Source organism: Squalius cephalus, assembly GCF_949319135.1.
Source record: "Squalius cephalus genome assembly, chromosome: 15".
NCBI lineage: Eukaryota > Metazoa > Chordata > Actinopteri > Cypriniformes > Leuciscidae > Squalius > Squalius cephalus.
Window position 1 is genome coordinate 7,808,998 of NC_137136.1, and position 21,299 is coordinate 7,830,296.

The 21,299-nt window shown below is 38.8% G+C and overlaps 1 protein-coding gene across 2 annotated transcripts; it reads left to right on the forward strand.

Moving 5' to 3' along the window:
• Nucleotides 1–1,305: 1,305 nt before the first annotated feature.
• smarcc1a (SWI/SNF related BAF chromatin remodeling complex subunit C1a) lies at nucleotides 1,306–19,990 on the forward strand. Of its 2 annotated transcripts, none has more exons than XM_079894265.1 (28): nucleotides 1,306–1,548; nucleotides 2,479–2,598; nucleotides 3,494–3,579; nucleotides 3,709–3,790; nucleotides 3,956–4,048; nucleotides 4,146–4,215; nucleotides 4,982–5,051; nucleotides 5,304–5,379; nucleotides 5,517–5,642; nucleotides 5,930–6,045; nucleotides 6,606–6,733; nucleotides 7,180–7,239; nucleotides 7,350–7,387; nucleotides 7,588–7,706; nucleotides 8,174–8,245; nucleotides 8,403–8,516; nucleotides 8,997–9,150; nucleotides 9,241–9,351; nucleotides 9,464–9,523; nucleotides 9,696–9,954; nucleotides 11,141–11,302; nucleotides 13,766–13,821; nucleotides 14,092–14,233; nucleotides 14,913–15,070; nucleotides 15,201–15,335; nucleotides 17,475–17,733; nucleotides 18,117–18,260; nucleotides 18,387–19,990. In XM_079894265.1, exons 1-28 carry the CDS (start codon nucleotides 1,363–1,365, stop codon nucleotides 18,485–18,487), a joined length of 3,297 nt encoding a protein of 1,098 aa, XP_079750391.1. In that variant the 5' UTR covers nucleotides 1,306–1,362; the 3' UTR covers nucleotides 18,488–19,990. The 2 variants fall into 2 exon arrangements, with proteins under 2 accessions (XP_079750391.1, XP_079750392.1); XM_079894266.1 differs by having other exon boundaries at nucleotides 1,325–1,548; nucleotides 5,954–6,045.
• The last annotated feature ends 1,309 nt before the right edge of the window (nucleotides 19,991–21,299 follow it).

The following is a 21,299-nucleotide window of genomic DNA, read 5'->3' on the forward strand; positions in this document are numbered from 1 at the left end:
AAATAATTATTTAGAACTCTCTCTAAAACTCGTCTTTGGGTAGCCTATATACTGTATTAAAATTCAACAGACCAATCATCACTATAGAGATCTTGTATCGTCAATATGACGTTGTATTGTCAATTGATAGACAGTCAGAAGCTGACAGAACATGAGCCAGACATGTAATGGTGATGTACATGCTTACACTGCCACACATAGGCAAAACAAAGTAACTACACCTTTTGTCAAAAATGAGTCGACTGAATTGACTGAAAACCGGTTGACTTGAATGAGTTTGTTGTCACAAATAATGTTTACTGTATGAATAAGCAACCCTGATGCTTCTGATTAAATTCTACAAGACTTTTTTTTACGATCTATGTTAACAGAATGCTGGGAATCTTTTGAAAACATAATTATTTGGAGAAAATAAAATAGTAACATTAATAATATGTTGGCTCTGTCAAGTTAATATGATTATCTCAAGACTACAGAATGCTGGCGTTGCCCTTTGTAATATCTTAACAAACACTTTGTAATTTTCTGTTTGGAAAACGAATAGAAGATAAAGTGCTGTGCCTAACACAAGTCTATCAAACAACCTTGAACAGACTTATATTTTAATGCCTTTTTTGTTGCATGAGTGTTTGTGGGTTTTTTTCTCCTCCTTCAAATAGATTATTAATAATACCAAATTAACAGGGATTGGAATGTTAGTTGTTATACATATTACAGTTGCTTGCTGTATTCATTTTCGTGAACTCCATCAATCATCTCAGGTTTTCCATTCTCTTGTTTGGTGATGGTCTTCTGCAGGTCCACCCTCCAAACGAGAAACAAGCAAATAGTACAATATTGTTCGTGGAAGTGGTGATGTAAATGTGCTAACAGGATACCACATTGTAATCACTAGATGGCACTATTTTCTGAAACAGTGTGTCTTGTACTGGACATTACAAAATGATTGCTGGCTGTAATTTTACTCGCACATTTTGATTTAAATTAGAATATTTTAAATTTAAAATGTTTTGTATCAGAATTTTCTGATCAGGAATAAACATTCTGCCAAAATATATTTTAATTTAACTATTATAAATTGTATATAATTTGGAGAAGAAAATAGATTATATTCTTTATGTTATAATTGTATACCTCCTGATTTGTCAAAGAAAAAGAAAAAAAAAATTTGTTCTTGCATCTCGTCCAGAGCCATAGAGAGAGAATGTTTTCTCTACCACTCTGATCTCGTCTAGTTTGTTGTACACTTGACATCTCGCGAGATTTCCCTCAAGCAACGACTCTAGCGTCGACCGTTGCGCATGCGCAGTGTCATTTTAAAACAGTTTCCACAGACTAGCCTCTATCGCTAATAAAGAAACAATGGCGACAGCGGCGACTGCAGCGGGCGGAACGGGCTCCGGAGGACCATCGGCCGGCCAAGCGGGAGCCGGTTCCTCAATCGGACGGAAAAAAGATGGAGGGCCATCTTCCAAATATTGGGAGAGCTCGGAAACGGTGTCGCAGTTGGAGACAGTTCGGCTCTGGATCGGGAAACATTATAAGAAGGTCTGCGGCTCATGAGGCGCCCGTTGAATGGGGGCGCGCGCGCATCACACAATAGCTACAAGAAGCGGCACGCGCTCTTACAAATAGTTTATTCGTTATTATAGTCGGTTATTCGAATATTTCGAAACAAACGTTTGTGCAGATGTTGTTTAGCTTCCGTTCTGGATTTGTAGCTTGCAAGTATTGCTCTTGTGTAGTTTTAAACGGCAGTGTTGTGGACTGATGAGTTAGCTCGCGTGCTAACGTTGGTAACTGGGATGCGCGATCTGCCATGAATGTGCCCGTGTCTTAAAATCTGCTAAAATAATGTCTTCCTTTTTAACGTTTTTGGGACACGCTCTCTTTTTAGTAAAATCCACTGGTCAACAACTTAAAAGTCAGAGGAAACTTAGTGGTCCGCGCCATAGACCCCCGGTTGTTTATGCTGAAGTTTGTTTACTGACTGTCTAATGTTGATTCATTCATTAAAAGTATTGGTGGTACTATGATATAGTGATAGTATACGATTAGGTGCGTACTGAATAATTAACATTGGTATTAATTATGGTATTTGCATGGTACTCTTAAGTTATGTAAAGAATACCATGATATTTACAATGGTACTACTGTCTCTCTTTAATCCATGTCATTTTGTTATTGTGCTATTTAAATCAACGGAATTATTGTCCTTTGCAGATATGATGCACTGGATCATTTAATCTGTTCTCTTTATTGTCCAGCTGTGTTGTGTGATGCACTTTTTTGTTGCTGAAGTTAGTCTTTTGCATGTTCAGAATTGTTTAAGATAATATTGTAATGATTGCTAAAGATCTAAGTTATTTTTGTTCTTGTATAATTATAAAAACAGCAACATAAATGTTCAATACTTGCATTGTTCTGATTGAATTGCTTGGATTTATTATGACTTATCTTTCTTCTTCTTTTCTGAAGTATGTCCAAACCGACTCTCCTACAAGCAAAACTTTGGCTGCGCTGGTGGTGCAGTTGCTGCAGTTTCAGGAGGATGCATTTGGGCGTAGGGTCAGCAATCCTGCCCTTACCAAATTACCTGTAAGTCTGAATTTGCAGCATTTACTCTTCATGTTACAAATTCATAAGACTTTGTTCATCATAACACAATTTAAGAGATTTTAAATGGAATCCCAGAGATTTCTGTCTCTCCATTGACAGTCCATTCACCAAAGTTCATAAACCGTAAACAAATGTAATCCATATGAATCCTGCAGTTAAATCAAAGTATTCTGAATAGATAGATTGCTTTATGTGACAAACAGATTTAATTTAGGCTTTTATTCACATATAAACTGTGATCAACGCGCATACATGGAGCACATTAATTATGGTAAACAGAAGCTGAAAGGTTATCGCTTGATGCACAAGAACCAATGAGGTTTGTTCTCGCATGTCACGCAAGCATGTTTGAGCTTCCACAAGACCAATGAGGTTTATCATGCATCAAGCAAGTCTGATTGAGCTGCTGTTGACCATGTTTAATGTGCTTTATGTATGTATTTGTGTTGATCAATGTTTTCATGTGAGTACAATTTAAAACTGTAAAGTTATAGTGTATTCAGAAGACTTGGATTAAACCGATAAATGCAAATGGATTTATTTTTTTGAAGCGTCAATTTTGGTGGAATGGACTTTAATTTGAGTGACAGAAATCTCTGGGGTTTCATCAAGGTTAATATCTTTTTTGTGTTTTGAAGATGAATAAAAGTCTTGTGAGTTTGGAACAAGATGAGGTAGATTAATTGATGACAGAATTTTCATTTCTGGTTGAACTATGCCTTGATCACACTCCTCTATACCATAACTTTTTATTTTATTTTTTAACTGTGAGACATAGTTAAAGTGCAGTGCTACATCTACGTTACATGCACGTTTGTAATTGCTCACCTAATTGTATAGTTGATATTTTCCCCCCTTTTTTCTGTCAATCTAGGCAAAGATCTTTCTGGACTTCAAACCTGGAGGAGCCCTTTGCCACATTCTGGGTTCTGCATACAAGTTCAAAAGCGAGCAGGGCTGGTGAGTAGAACCTCAGAAAGGGCGGACAAGAGGTTTGGGATAATGAATTACGTTCTGCGATTCTCAGAGCGGTAATGCTAACAAGATAATGCTAATATATTTAATTTTGATGTGCCTGTATTTCTTCAGGCGGAGGTTTGATCTGCAGAACCCATCCAGAATGGATAGAAATGTGGAGATGTTCATGACTATTGAGAAGACTCTTGTTCAGGTAGAGATCCTCTTGCTAATGCCTATGTTTCTAAATATATCGGCTAATTGCACTCAATAAAAATGTACTAGTAATTTTGTTACATTTGGTCTTCCCAGTCCTGAATATGTGGTTACAATCATGGTTCTCTAAATGCAATAATGCATATCTCATTCTTGCCTGCAGAACAACTCTTTGACCCGACCAATTGTGTACATTGTGTCTGACGTGGAGCAAAAACAAGCCAATAAACTCAAAGACATCATTAAGAGACATCAGGTTAAAAAAAAAAAAACATGATCAATCAGCGCATTTTTAAAATTCTGTCATTTGTTTTCTGTGCTTCTCTGATGTTTTGTTTTACTTGCACATCTAGGGAACCATCACTGAAGATAAGTCAAAGGCCACTCATATTATTTACCCCTCCCCAGGCCAGCTGGAAGAAGGTTGGTATTTGATTATTTATTTATTTATTTTATAGTATCAAACCAGGGTTTATTCTAGGGCTGGGAGAAAAAAATCAATTCACCTAGCTATCGAATTTGTTTTTAATTATTATTATTATTTTTACGATTCTAAAATCGATTTTTTTTTATTCTAGAATCGATATTAATTCATATTCAATTGCTTTATTTTTGTCCTTGCTTGTAGATGAGGTTGACAGAAGTTAGCCACTTTCATTCCAACAGAGGATGAAATGTGTCGTTATCTATGAGTGTTGAGTGACGTAATATCCCAAGTGGACGTGTGGAAGAGAGTCCTCGTGCTACTCATATGCTGAGAGAGAGATAAGACAATAGAGCTGCACGATTCATCTTTAAAAACTGTGATCTCGATTCAAACACCCATGAGATCTATCAATTCGTCTGTCCATTAAACTTTGACAAAATCATATCGCAACATTCAAAGCTGTGTTGGCGCTGCCGCTGACCCGGAGAGAGTTGTCATGAAACAGCTTCACAAACAGTCTTTTCAACCTCATCGTATCATTATTTCTGTGATGCAATAGTTAAAATTATTATAGAAGATTTTCTTAAAAGAATCGCAAGAGACATCGCTTCGGCACCCAAGTATCGTGATAGTATCGAATCGGGAGATAGGTGTATCGTCCCAGCCCTAGTTTATACAGTGTCATCCTTCCTCAATCATTTTGTTTAATTTGACACTATAATTGGTGTTTCACGATGTTGCCTTGTGAATTCTGCTTTTCAGAGGAGTGGTTGCGTCCTGTCATGCGCAAAGACAAGCAGGTGCTGGTTCACTGGGGCAATTACCCTGACAGGTTGGTAGGGCTGCAAATTATAGTGATAAAAGGATAGTTCACCCAAAACTCAAAATTTCCTCATAATTTTCTTACCCTCATGCCATCCCTGATGTATATGACTTTCTTTCTTCAGATTAACTCAAACGAAAAATTTTAGGCAAATAATCCATCCTTGTGAGTCCATATAATGCAGTTTTCTGTTTTTAATGAAACAGGAAAGGAGATATTTACATTTCAAGTCGTCTTATATTTTTTTGTTTCACTCTGCAGTTATGACACATGGGTATCAACAAGTGATGTGGATGGAGATGTTGAGGATCCACCAAGTTCTGAGAAACCATGGAGGGTAAGACGGTTACGATAAGTTCCAAATTCACAGTTTCAAATTAAACACCTTACAATATGAAGAATATTCATATTGTAAGCGATACTGCCAGATAAAATTTTCTAGCGTTTTCTCAGTACGCTCTATGATTCCCTCAGGTGCATGCTAAATGGGTCATCGACACAGATGCTTTCAACGAGTGGATGAATGAGGAAGATTACGAAGTGGACGAGAACAAGAAGCCTGTGAGTTTCCGCCAGCGGATCTTTCCAGGGGAAGAAGTGGTAAGAGAGCCAGAGACATGAGTGCTAAATAAATAGATATGGTACACATTCAGATTTCTGTTGTATGCTAAGCCAGACCTTTAAGGTCTTGGCAGGGTTTGTTCTGTCACTGTCTGTGTGTCTGTCAATCATCCTCTAAAGCTCTTCCTCGCTGCCTCACGTACCTCACCCGCCCTCCCACCCAAATATCCCTTCAGCGATCCCCTCCCCTTTGTGTGTAAAACCGTTCCATTCTCTCATTCTCTCGCTCTTTCTCTCATCCTTCACCCCTCCATGGTTCTGATCAGTCTTCCCGTACACCCGATCGCAAGGACCGCAAGTCCCTGGTTGGCGGTAAGAAGAGGAGACGCTCTCCATCCCCACCCAGCACCCCTGCAGAGTCTCGCAAAAAGGGCAAGAAAGGGTAATTATTAGCTAAATTAATTTACCCTATCGTTCAAAAGTTTGGGGTTGGTAAGATTTAAAAATAAAAATGTTTCTGAAAGATGTATCATTCTCACTAAGGCTGCATTTATTTGATCAAATATACAGTAAAACTGTTATATTGTGAAATTATTGCAATTTAACATTTTTTTTTGGGGGGGGGGGGGATATTTTTTTAAATAAAATGTATTCCTGTGAAGGCAAGAAATCATTCTAATATGCTGATTTATTGCTCAAAAAAAAACATTAATCATCAGCATTGAAACCAGATGTGCTGCTTAATATTTTTGTGGAAATATTACACACACACATATATTTATTTATATTTAAATAGCTTAAAAAAACAGATTTTCTTTGAAATAGAAATTTTGTTACAATGTAAAAGGCTTTCCTGTACCATATGATCAATTTAATGCACCCCTGCTGAATGAAAGTTTATTTCCTTTCTCAAAGTTTAGATTACGCAAGTACAAAATGTATTTAGTCATGATCATTTGAAGTGTAGCATAGTTTCATTCATTCATTTACATAAAAAAACAGGAATCCTGGAGCACAGTGGAGGCGCCGTGGACATCAAAATGATGACGAGCAGGATGAAGACCTCACAAAGGACCTGGAAGATCCCTCCCCTGTGCCAGGAATGGAGGAAGTTACATTGCCAAAAAATGGTCATTCTTCTTGATTAATAATCCCACAAATTTAACTGAACTGGTGGTTGTTGTTTTTTTGAACAGTGCAAGGGGTAATTGAAGAACTACCACCATTGTACTCTTGATCTTAACCCCAGGTTACCTAAGGTGACCTTTCCCTAACATCAGTAGTATGCTTAGTAAGTCTTTTTGGATAAAGGCATCTGGTTGATGAGCACTTCCTTACATAATTTGCTGAATTGCCTTTTTATATATATATATATATTTCAAAGAACCTTTTTTAAAAGCCCTGTGGTTGCATGGAAATTCATTGCATGGCTAAAATAGACACTGGATATTACATGCTGCAGCCCTACTTTCATTGTCCTACTTTACACTGAAAGCTTTTAAGTTTTATTGTATTGGAATTGTCTGTCTGATACATTATCTGCTCTGCTTGATGTCCTCTGCTTTTCTGTCTGCAGTCAATCAGAAAAAGGACAGCGAGAACACACCAGTGAAGGGCGGAACTGTTGCAGATTTGGGTGAGTATTTTACTTGTGATTTGTTGCAGGCATAAATGTGATGGCTGTATATACATACACATTGTTGAAGGAAATGCAAATGATCACATTCATTTTGTTTGCTGTCTTAGATGACCATGAAGATGATTCAGTAGCGTCTGGTGGCAAGGTAATGTCTCTTTATACTTTAATCCAGATATGTTCAGGTCCATTGAATCTCCATTGTTATATCTGATGCACAGCGTTTGATGACAACAGCCATTGTTTTTTTGTTTACCCATAAATAATTATTTGTAATGGACTTTAGTGCCAAGCATTTATTGTGAGTCAAATGGTTCTGAAAGGGTGTTAACAAACTGTAATTGACAGGAGGATGATGAACAGTGCAAAACGGAGGTCAATCGTCTGATCGACTCTGAGGACAACGTGACTGAGCAAACCCATCACATCATTATCCCCAGCTATGCTGCCTGGTTTGACTACAACAGGTATTGAATCCCTCCTTCCATGTGCTACAGTGTTGTCTCGAGAAATGCGTGGAAATTATGTTAGTGCTCAACCTTTTTGACTTGAAAGGCCCTTCATTGTCCAACACAATATTCGAAGACCCCTCACATAAGCTATATATTTCCTTAGGTATTTTCTGCTGGAATTATGATGCTCCTTGTTTTAAAACTTTTATTAGGCTGGGAGGATAACTGTGTATTCTTGTATTTCAATAACTGTGTATTCTTGTTAAACTGTTTACTCTTGTTTATTCATACTTAAACTATTTCTTTGTAAAATTGTAGTAAAAAAAAAGTTTACTAACTTTTTTTTTAATTAGCTTACATTTCTCAATTCAATCCTTGAAATCCTGAAAAATCCCACTCCACATTCTCTTCACATTTTGGATGTTAAATGATTTGTTATTGTCATCGCATATTCACATATTTTTTGTTTGTTTTTTTCCCAGTATACATGAAATTGAGAGACGTGCCCTGCCAGAGTTCTTCAATGGCAAAAACAAATCTAAGACTCCAGAGATGTAAGTTCACACCAGTGCATTTGTTGTGTACCCAAGCCTTTTTAATTCACATCAAAATATATACATTTTTTTTAACTTGTGCTCCATGTATCTTTTATACATGCATGTATGGTTTACTGCTCTGACTGTCATGCTCTGTTTATTACCTCTTCCTTAGATATCTAGCTTATCGTAACTTCATGATTGACACGTACCGGCTGAATCCTCAGGAGTACCTGACCTCCACTTCTTGCAGGAGGAACCTCACTGGAGATGTGTGTGCAGTCATGAGGTCAGAATTCTCATATATCGTCTCAGTGTACCATTTTAATATTATGCAGAGAGCCTTACATAGTTAATTAGGATTATTTATTTATTTATTACTATATAATTTCTTAAATCCAAAAAATCTTTAAATGTTTATATTTTAAAAAACTAACTGGAGTAAAAACCGTGATTCTATATCATTAAAAAGTTATTTTTTAATTAAATGTTTTGAATCTTTTGTATTCAAATCATTTAATTTTTACCTTTAAAATGTATGTACCAATTGGGTTCCCTATACTTTATAGTAGATATGGATTTTATTTATTTATTTATTTATTTTTCTTCCACTTGAGAAATATTGACGCGCTGTGCCTGATGTATCCAAATGAATTGAGATTGAATTAGAACCTTATCACAAGCTTGTGAATTGAATCAAATTAGTCTAAATACCCAGGCCTGTTGTATATTTATTTTATATTTATTTATTTTGTTCTCTTTCTCCCAGAGCGCATGCCTTCTTGGAGCAGTGGGGGCTGGTGAACTACCAGGTTGATGCTGAGAGCAGACCCCTCCCAATGGGCCCTCCACCAACCCCACATTTCAACGTTCTTGCTGATACTCCCTCTGGTTTGGTGCCACTGCACCACCGCCCCCCACAGGTAAGACTGGGGTTACTTCCCTATTAATTCCCAGAAGGCAAAAGCTTTCTTGTGAGACAGTTGCAATAAAGTGTCTGCTACTCTTTCCAGGTTCCCCCTGCTCAGCAGATGCTGAACTTCCCAGAAAAGGGCAAAGACAAGCCAAGTGACCTGCAGAACTTTGGCCTCCGTACAGATATTTACTCAAAGAAGAATCCCAAGGCAAGTCACAAACCCTGTGCCTGCTGCCAAACCTAATACTTGGAAGTTGTCACTGCTTTTTTTTTTTACTTCATAGTTTCTTGATGTGATCATTTATTCTCTTGCCTTGCAGGGTAAAGGGGCTGCAGGTGGCAGAGACTGGACTGAGCAAGAAACGTTACTTTTGTTGGAGGTGAGATTCAAATCATGGGCACATCAATATTCTCGTTTTATAAACATTTTTCTTAATAATATTATTTTTAACTGATTATTCCAGGCTCTGGAGATGTATAAGGATGACTGGAATATATTCTCGTTTTATAAACATTTTTCTTAATAATATTATTTTTAACTGATTATTCCAGGCTCTGGAGATGTATAAGGATGACTGGAATAAGGTTTCGGAGCATGTCGGAAGCCGTACACAAGATGAGTGCATCTTGCACTTCCTGAGGCTGCCCATAGAAGATCAGTACCTGGAGAGCTCTGATGCCTCTCTAGGTCCTCTGGCTTACCAGCCGATCCCCTTCAGCCAATCAGGAAATCCTGTCATGAGCACTGTTGCGTTCCTTGCCTCTGTTGTCGACCCACGTGTGGCGGCAGCTGCAGCCAAAGCAGCTCTTGGTATGTCAAGTTTTGACCCATATGGAGTTTTTGTAGATACACTTCTGAGTGACAACATTGTGTTTCCATCCAGAGTTGCACATTTAAAGTGACCCTTTAATGCTATTTTAAAGGCTCCTAATTTTGTTTTGGAGGTCTCCTACAACAGGTTTATATGCATCAAAAGTTTAATTTTCTCATAATATACATTGCACATCACCACATTTTTCAATGATTCTCAAACGACTCGTCGTATGAGTCAGTCTCTCTAAATGCCTCCTTTCCGTGAGCTGCTCTGCTCTGATTGGCCAGATGGCCCAATCTGTTGTGATTGGTCTACCGCATACGTAGCTAACGCCCATTACCATAACTGAAGTTAAGAGGCTTTCTCAGTCCTCGGCAATAGTACACACTATAAAGACCGTAATGATGACATCGATTTTACCATATCAATCCGAGCGAGTAACAGCTGATTAGCATTAATTATTTCATTAAGACAGTAATAGCGTGAGTTAGCTGGAAGGTTACACAATATAAAAAGTAGTATGAACACCCGGTAGAAAGCATATACAAAATTATTAAAAAATTATTAAATTACAATATTATAAAAAATTATTTATATACAAAAACAATTATTCATACTTACAGGTTTTGATTCTGAGGAGCAAGCTGGTCCAAATAAACTTGGTACTGACCCATCTTTCAAGATGCATCTTTCAATTTCAAGATTTCAACTCCGAGATTTGAGAAGCAGTCGTCAGTAAAATAACGTGTTGTGGGCTGGTCAAGTTGTTCGCAGGCAGACAACGTACAATGTAGGCGGGTATTATGCAAATGTATCTTCTAGTGACGTAGAACCGTAAAGGAGTAGGATTCTAATGAAAAATGTCTCGTATAGGCGGTTCAGAGTCAATTCTTTCTTTTGGGAGACAATAACTTTACTTATCGTGCACTTTCGACTTTACAACTTTATTATATAGTAACTTTATATTACACACTGCATGAAAGGGAAAATTTGAAAAACCATAACAGGGGCACTTTCATTTGTGCGTGAAATTGGATCTCCATCCCAACAGAATCAGGAAACCTGGGAACACAATAGTTTTTTGGTCTTTTTTTATTTTTTTTATTTTATGAATAGGTGGATGGAAACGGCCTTTGTCAATGCCTTATTTTAAGATGGTATTTCTGTCCATTGCGTTTGTAGAGGAGTTCTCCCGTGTGCGTGAGGAGGTTCCCACAGAGCTGGTGGAGGCTCATGTGAAGAAGGTGCAGGAGGCCGCACGCAGCACAGGAAAAGTGGACCCGGCGTTCGGCCTGGAGAGCAGTGGCATTGCTGGCACAGCCCCTGAGGAGCCAGAGAAGACAGGTAGGAAACTAGGTTTGGGCGGGGTAATGATGTCTATCTTTGAGTTCATTCGAGTTTTTGCTATATCGTTTATATTGCGGTATGTAAATATATCCACGTAGCGCAAAATGTCAAAGTTATTCTTACTTTAGGATGATGAATAAAACATTCACAAATGAGAAAATAAAGAGCAGAACGTGCGTGATGTTAGAAAGAGTTAAGCGTAGTAAGCCGTGAAATACACTGACACACTTGAAGTTCGCGCACAGAAAACCGCCTCTCTCAGACAGCACGTGATCCTAAATTAAGTTCTTGTAGATTTTTGCGCTTGAATGGTCAAATACACAAACAATTATATCAAAATGCCCATCGTGTGGAGTATTCACATATACTGTCAGTTATGTCTTAAGCGAATTTGAACAGTTGGGTGAAAACTGGATGTGTGTATCAGTATATTGGATCCATGCATTAGGTCTTAATGACAGCAGCCTAATAAACCTGCTGCTGTCTCTGTCATTAATGTTAATCAAACAACAAAAGACACAGGAAATCACTCATTGTTCTTGACTAAGTTTGTATCCTTAAGAATCAATTTATATTTAATTCATACATTGAAGGTTATGCAGTGTTTTATTTTTACATTTGATCACTTAATTTCTGTAGAATTTCATACTACACGTTAAATAAACCTACTGTACCTGAACAACTTTAATTTGTATCTTTGTTCTATTGTATTTGTCCTTTTGTTTGTTTAGGACAGGGGTGCTCAATCCTGTTCCTGGAGATCCACCTTCCTGCAAAGTTCAGCTCAAACACATCTGAACCAGCTAATTAAGATCTTCAGGAGCACTTGATAATTACAGACATGTGTTGGAACTGAACTTTGCAGGAAGGTAGATCTCCAGGATTGGGCACCCCGGTTTAGGAAATATTTTGTGCTGCTGTTTTTTTTTTTATTACAAAAATAAAATGAATTACTGTATGTATGTATGTATGTCACAATATATAACATTTCTGTTAAACAATTTCTCAATAATGTGAAATAAGATTTTGCATATCCCTAGTAAAAATTTTCATAGAGTGAAATTGGGAAGCTCATCGAGGGCTCTGACAGGCTGGCTTTCAATCAGTTATTCCTGTGTAGTTGTAGTTCCCTCCAGCAGGTGGCATTAAATCAGTACATATGAACAAACCAGGTCTAGTCAAACCCAGTGACCCTGATCAGCTGTGCGTAGACTGGTCGTGATCATTTAGAAATGATTTAAGTCGGTAAAAAAACAAAACGATACAAGGCTCCCCTACTCTCCTTTCTGAACATTTAAAAAGCCATACAAGAGCACATTTACTGTTTGAGTCGACACAGTACTTACTGGAGGCAGCGTGTGCGACTGCATACAATGGTTGCCGTTGGCTTTATGCAGCGCTGGCAGATGGGGCACAGACATGGGAGGGGTTGAAACTGGGTCAGTGGAGTGACCTAATGTGACATGGTTTGCCAGTGCAGGCTTTGCCACACATACCTTGTTAAAGGCTCCAATGTCATATGTGCCACAACTCTTTGTTCAGTCTAATACCTGCTCATAAGGTCACAATTTGTCACCCTGTTCTCATCTCTAATTGCTGGTTGTTGTTTTTTTTTTTGCTTATCGTCTGTGTGCTGTCAGGCTCTTTAGTTTTGACTTTGCAATGCATCACTATGACTATATTCACCCACGTTGACTGCATTAAAATGATAAAAGGTACAGTGAAAACTTTTACATTAGAAAGTTTATTTAAAGGGTAACTCTCGCCAAAATGCAACCTAGGGTCTTTTTGTTAATCTACCCGAGGCAAACTTTCGTTTAAAAGCATAATTAGAATGGAAACGCCACTTTTAAGTTTGACCGTATTTTCATTTTCGGTCAAATTGCCTTTTGAATGGGGTAGTTCTATGATAGCATCAAAAATCGCTATTTTTAAACACAACATGAAACTTTGCTCGAAGTATCACCAGGGGCTCTGCACTTGAACTCGAGCACTGAGAACATTGTGTACACAGTTTACTAAAAAGAAAGATTTTGAACAACTCATAGCTGATCCTTTTTCAAATACAAGGTCAATATTGATTTTCTCTAATGACAAAACAACAAATTATCCCTGAATTTATATGGAACTAAGCTTTAGGAGCTTTCCATCTTTACTGTCCTCACTGTTACATTGCATTCGGAGATCGTTTTTAAATGTGCATTAAGTTTGTAATTTTGGAACTTAATGCATTAATTTCTGCATTTATATAATACAAATATATCAGTTATCATGAACTCTTTGTAGGCAGATATGGGCTACATTAAAAAGGTCATATCAGTTGCAGCAGAAAAGAGTTTTACTGGAGCTGAAGTACTTTCTAGGATATATTTTTTTGTCTTTAGGTTCCTTTTTTGTCCAGTACACTCCACCATCTGACATTTGATGTTTTAATCCATGTTTGCTTTCCTTTACTCACAGAACCTACAGAAACTGAGAAGATGGACACGGACTCTGACTCCCAGCAGCCTGATAAGGTCAGATTTAACCCTGCCACCAGTATCCAGATCTGTCTGCTACTGTCATGTTTACTGGTTTATTGGAATGAGATCAAAAGTGATTATCATTTCCCTGCACTATTAGGATTCCTTGCAATGCACCCTTTTCCAGTCTTGTCTCTCCATATTAAGTCTAGTTCTTCTTCTAGACTCAATATGGACTCAAGTTTGCTTTCTAAACAGCCATCTGTACCTGTTCTTCATTTGCATTGCACCAGTCTCATGCTGTCCTTGTCTCATCTCTTGCAGGCGGAGGCGAAGGATGAAGCTGAGAAGCCCAGCGAGTCTGCAGAAAAGCCTACAGAGGCAGAGAAGGAAAAGAATGAGACTACAGAGAAATCTGAGCCACAGGAAGAGGAAGAGAGTGAGGGAGGAGAATCCAAGACAGCAGGTACTGACACTGACTGCCAAAGCTGCACCGAGTGCTCATGGGCTTGCCGAAATCTGACAAGCCTACTTCATGCCTTTTATTGTATGAACTTTGTGATAAAATGGGCAGAATTTAATTCTTATCACGTAACAGCTCATTGTGATGAGAAACGAATAATGCTTGGTGAAGGGAAAAACTTCGGACCTAGCAACCCTGGCTTGAACTACGGGTGATTAATAGGGTTAATGCTTGACCTAAATTCAACAAGATTTTCTTCTCACACAGTACGAGTTGCAGTCTAAATGTGTTTTTCTGCCTCTTTTTCATTGACAGGATATAATTGGCCCTGATCAATTGGCCTATAGGGAATAATAATTGCTTTTATCAGCCAATACATTGGCACATCTCGATAATGTACCATTTTAAAGGATAACCATTTTGACCGTAACGGTTTCAAGTTTATTTATATAGCATATTCTACAATACACGTCATTTTACAGAAAATGTGTGTGTTAGAATTGAAATGTCTTTAGACCCTAGTTTACAGGAAATCTATTAACAAAGCAATTAATTAAGCAATTCAAATTAAGTGTCTGGGAATTGAAATAAACTATAAAATGTCTAATTATTCTATAGTTGAATTTTTAACTCTCAGCTGTTGGTCCTATTGGGCTAACGATCCTGCACATTTTTGTTTCAGAGAAAGAAAAAGAGGAGGACATGGAGACCACAGAAGAAGGGAAGGAGGGTGAGGAGGAGCAGGAGGAAGGAAAGAAAAAGCTTGAGTTGGACATCGGAGAGGGCAACATCGCCACTGCTGCCGCTGCTGCTCTGGCCTCTGCTGCCACCAAGGCAAAGGTAATGCATCCCAGTGGCTCCAACATAAACTGTGTCCTTGGTGCAGCTGATTCCAATCAAAGTGTTTTTATCACCCTGGTGGTCAACTTGTTTGCATGCACTATCTCTTACTTGTTTTTCTGTGTCTCAGCACCTTGCTGCAGTTGAAGAGAGGAAGATCAAATCTCTTGTGGCTCTGCTGGTAGAAACTCAGATGAAGAAGCTGGAGATCAAACTACGACACTTTGAGGAGCTGGAGACCATCATGGACCGTGAGAAGGAAGCCGTAAGTATTGCTGATTATTTGGGGGAATCTGGCTGTCGAGAACATGTCACTCCAAAATCAGAAATAATTAATTTTATTTTAAATAAAATTTATTTTTTATTTTTTTATTTTTTTTGCCTTGTGATGTTTTAACAATTAAGTGCACCTCTCCCCCAATTCTCATTAAAATTACCTGTATTAAAAACTATATACATTATGGTTGAATTAACTTTTTTTTTTTCATCTGTTTGTCTATCTGCACCATTAAACGCTTTGTTGCAATTCACTCTTCTGCTAAATATAGTCAGTACATTTGTTTTTTTCCTATATGAAGCAGTGTTGCAGAACCTTTTAATTAGTTGTACTATGAGGCTGTGATTTACACTCCATTTTACACATTATTTTGATTGTTTTGTGTTGGAAAAGAGCATTCTGGGAAATATATTTACAACTACCAATTTGCATAGTTCACACATCCTCTGAATTGTGCTGTGCATTGTTCTTTTTTATCCTGTGGTCTTGTGTGTGCACACCAGAGGCACTCTCCACAAGGGACTTGAAGAGCTCTGCAAAATGCTTTAGCAAATGTAGCTGAAGATAGTAACCCAATTTAGCTGCTGTAAATAGTGCATGAAGGATGTGTCTTTATAAAGCCCAGTCCAGTGGTACTTTATTTCCTTGTAGCATTCATAAATTTTAGAGATGCACCGATTGATCGGCTGGTGACCGGAATTGGCCGATTTTCACATGATCGGCCGTAACCGGCGACCGGCCGGTCAATCTGACAAATGCCGATTTTATGCCGGTTAAATGCACTCGGGCGCCGCATGATTAACATCGCGCAACATCAGCATCACACGTGCACACGGAGCACATGTAGAAAACCTCGTGAATTACGTCCGTTTAGACCACAAGTGCTTATATTTTTGCGGCATGCATGTTAATCAATGAGTGCATTCGCAACGGAAGCAGGAGCAGCGCGTGAGCGTCAAGCAGGAGCGTCGCGAGGAGTGAAGCGGGTGTTTCGGCGCCGAGTCTATTTGCTGCACTGCTCACGCTCAATTAAAGGGAAAGCATACTTTTGATGGAAAATAGCCTAAATAGGGTTTCACAAAAAAAGTGCCCAAAACGCACAGAATTTGCGTGTTTTAACAAGAACTGGAGTAGGCTATGTCAGAAAAGAAAACAAAGACTAATATTTATAGAAAATGTACCCATTTAAACTTGTTTTATTATTCAGTTTGTACAAGTGATTGCAATAGGCCTGTGTGTGTGTGCTTTGAGATCTTTATACTGCAAGGCTATATTTATTTTATTTTTTATTTATATATTATTTTATTGCCATTCCCTGTTTTCATACAGACGTTTCGTTTGCTAAATACATATAAAATTATTGGATATTGAATGTGAAAAGGAAATGGTTTTTCCACAACACTGCACTTTAGATGTGTGTGAACTATGCAAATTGTAAAATGTTCTATTACAGAAATGATATAAAATAAATATTTGTGTGTGCTGTAAAGTGGTTAGAAAAAATGAAATCGGAATCGGCTAAAATCGGTATCGGCAGGTCAAACTTAATGAAAAATCGGAAATCGGAATCGGCCCAGAAAATTGTAATCGGTGCATCTCTAATAAATTTACTGAATATACGGTTCAAAATCACGTTGGTGACTTTTGCCTATGCAAGCTCTGTTCCGGGAGGGCCACAGCCCTGCAGAGTTTAGCTTCAATCCTTATTAAACGCACCTGATCCAGCTAATCTAGTCCTTCAGGCTCATTTGAAAACTACAGGTGTGTGTGTTGAAGTAGGGTTGGAACTAAACTCTGCATGGCTGTGGCCCTCCTGGAACTGAGTTTTGCACCCCTGTTCTAGAGCAGTAGCTTTCTACTCTTTTATTTGACATTATGCTCCGATTTATATCAAACAACAAGATGATGATATACCAGATGTTAGCTACACTGCTCAAACAAATAGATCAAATAGACAAAATAAGTGCAGGCATTCCATTCTAATGATTGGATCTGAAAAACAAATCGAAATTGTGTGCCGTGTGAGTAAACCCTCAGAAATCAATTTCAACTTTCCCTCATGTGCCATCAAGCTAAGAGCTGATTTTACAGGAGTTCTTCTCTTTTTTTTTTTTCTTTTTTTTTTAGCTGGAGCTCCAGAGGCAACAGCTTTTGACAGAGCGACAGGCGTTCCACATGGAGCAGCTGAAGTATGCAGAGATGAAGGCTCGTCAGCAGATGGAGCAGCAGGCAGCCGCACAGCAGAATACAGGAGGACATCATGGACCTCCTCCACATGGCCCACCTCCAGGCATGCACCCTGGACACCCAGGGCATCCCGGGCACCCCGGCCCTGTATATCCCCCCATGCACCATGCCATTGGTCCCCACCATGCCCCTCAGACAGGTCAGAACTCACCCTCATCTTCTGATTTATAATGTAATCTCTAGAATTTAGCAGGAAATGTGGCTGCATAATAATATACATTTTAAATATCAGTGAAATTTCACAGTTCTCAATGCCAATTCTTTCCTGAACATGTGCACAAATCCTCTTGGGGAACAACGCAAATTCTTTTTTGCAGCTTAATGCCCAATAGATGGCAATTTACGACAGTCACATAACTGATTTGGATGCTAAATTTGGGCTTTTAATAAAGGTTTAATAGTTTTATCTCAATTAATCAACCAAAATTCAATGAATCGCACTGCCCTAATTATTCTCAAAGCAATTTTGTAGAACATCAATAAGCCTACATCTCTTCAAGTGTCTTTTGTTGCCTCATACAGGACCAATGGTTGGACCAGGTCAGCCCATGCCAGGTCAACCTATTCCAGGTCGAATGATGCCTGGACCTCCCCCAGTTGGACCCCCACAAAGTGGCATGCCCCCCATGATGGGACCTCGACACCCTGGACCACCCAACGGCATGTGTGAGTGAATGCGTCACTAGATCAAGTCCTCTTGTTACTCTGTATTGCACATTTTTCTCTGGGCTATATTTATTTTTTGTTCAGGCTGTGATTTTTGAAACTGCGTTTTTTTCTTTTTTCTTCTAGACCCAGGTCCTCCTCCTCCAACCGCACAGCCTGAAGGGATGCCCCCTGGCCCTGTGGGACCTTCTGTATCTGCGCCCCCTCCTCGTGCTGCTGAAAACTAAATATTCCCCCCCGTTCCCGCACACATGTACACATCCACACGCAGATACACATGCGCATTCGATTTAACTCCAGATTAATCTGGGATACCCGCAGACCTGCTGTCGTCGCCCCCTGTAGATTTGCCTTGCTGATGGGTGGGTCATCTCTAAATCCTCTCTTTCCCTTGATCGAGCTGAGCACTCGCCGCCTCACCTGTAAACATTCACACGCTCAGGGCACAAAGTCAAGAGTGCAGTCGTTCTGGCGTCTCTTGGCTAGTAATAGCACTGGCTTCTGTTCTTTTTCTCTCCTCTGTGTTTGTTTTAGAGAGCGTGCTGCAGGCTCCTACGTTTGAGGAACATCGCTGCTGGTGTCCGGCTCCTCCCTATAATGTGACCAATAGAATCATATGTGTATATTGTGCTAATCCACGTAAACTAACGCTCCAAGATCGAAATCACACTGTAGCTACGAGCCGTCTCCTCCACAGACCTGGAGTCCTGTGGCGCGCAGATAACCTTTCCACTGCCTTACGCGTATCCATTTAAGCAGGGTTCCCGGTGGCTTCCTTGAGCTTCCTTTTAGTATTTACATCCTCATCTAGTTGATAATCTACCTCGCCGGTGAAATTGTTTAATCTGTGCACAGTGTGTAAAGCAGACTTGCTTTATGGTGCTCTGCTTGGTCAGTCACACTGTGGCACAGTCTCAAACGGAGATCGTAACTCTCACCGACTGAGTGCTCCACTGGTCAAAACGTGCCCCCGAGTACTGTACCGCAGAACGAGAGCACACCAAACTGCTGTTTTTAGAGATGTACCCACACATGCATTAACCTTTTTTTGCTTCAAATACTGTGCAAATATAGAAACACACAAACACACAAAACCTCCGTTTGTGTTCTCTCTGAGATTGCTAATGGAGGTGTATATATGGTATCACACTGAAGTGATGGAGGAACTTTGCTTATCTTAGGTGTAGCTGGCCTTTTGTGCTCCTCCCTTAGGTGCTGACAGAGTAGCTGCCCTGCCTCGCTCTACCTCTCTCACTTTACTACCTCTCTTCTCTCCTTCCCTCTTTCTGTTTTGGCTGTTCTCTCTCTTTTTTTCTTTGTGTGTGCCCATGTGACTGCTGCATTACTGCTGTGTGGAGGCTGTCGTCCTCCTCCTCCTCAGGTGAACCAAGCCCTCACTTCAACATGGCCCGCCCCACCCCGCTACACTACACAAACACACACACACACACACACACACACACGCTGACACATGCATTTCCTCTTCCAAAAATTTCCAGGCTGTACATCACAGGAAAATGGGGCGAAACCCTGCCCTCCCGATCCCCATATATATCTTTTATTGCTTTTTATTTTATGGTAATGTATTTTTAAGAAAATAAAGTTTGTGTAGACTCAGATATCACTGTTCTTGGAAGTTTGTAGCTTTCTCTTTTCATTTTTACCCGGCACATTGATACTGAGACCTGAACACTGTCTAAATAAAGTGGGTTTTTGTTTTTGTAAGACTGCTTTGTTTCAGTTCTAGCGATTTTGCTTTATGATGTCTAGGTTTCTAGGAGTTTGATTATTACGAATGTATGAATCTCACGAAAACAGGCTTTTGACCCTGAAATCAGAGGGAAAAAAATATTGCGTTTATAAAGTCTATTTTTAGGGCTATTTATATTTTTTGCATTGTGATGTGTTCGTGGCTTTATTCCTATTAATTCTAATAACTAATACAGCTATTAAATGCATTAATTGAAATGTACTATTTTCAAGCAGATTTTCGATCCTCATGATTGGTTCAGTAGTGGATTCATATAATTGCTCATCATTTGCTCTTCATGCACTTTGGCAAATCCTGCTCTGTGAGGGAAAAACATGCAGGAATTATAACAACCTCATGTAATGTAATCTCTAACCCGTATAATCCGGCATGTGGAGGGCTGGAACGTGTTAGACTGCCCGATAAGATGGCTGTGTGGTCTTTATTTTTTTATAAATCATAACAGTTTTCTAAAGATTACCACTTTAAAATAACTACCCACTTGAGGTTGTGCATTAGTTGTTTTGCCCCAAAGGAAAGGGAAGTTCACAATGACTACATTTTAGTGTAACTTTTTGTAAAACTGCAGGAATGGCAACATGAGAGAGCTTTAATGGTTATATTTAAAAAAATCTGTCAAGTATAATTCATTAGACTAATTGTAGCCTGTTTGCAGTTACATAACAACTTAGTACAATAATACAAGAAGTGTTGTCATACATGCTTCTATCCGACATGATTCTGTTTGGGCTTGGATAATCTGATTGTAGTGTCAGTTTCAAAGGTTTCCAAATCTTCATTGGAAACAACTATTTTTACATGTATAGAGAATTTGCCATTTTGAATGAGATTCTAGAATTTATTTTTTAATGGAGGATGATAATTCTCAGATACAACCTAATATTGTTTCAAAATGAAAAGGTGATGATTTAAGATGTTTTCTCATATAGGTTGGATTTTGTCACCTTGGTGTTTGAACACATCACTGCCTCCATGTGGAACATTTACAGCTGTTATTTACGTTTGGTGTAATGATACCAGATGAGGCCCAGGTCATAAAATTGTGCTTGAGGTGTACCTAAACGCCCCTCTTTGAGAGCCATTACGCTTTGGTAAAGATGAGCACAGGGCACATATTACTCTATTTGTTGAGACAAGGTATGGCTCCTTCACTAGTTTTCACTTTCATTTTTTTCATACTGCCTGAATAAGAATTAATGGTGTTTTTTTTTTTTTTTTTTAAGAATGTAAGCTTATTATAAGTGTTGGTTCAGATTACTGATAGACTG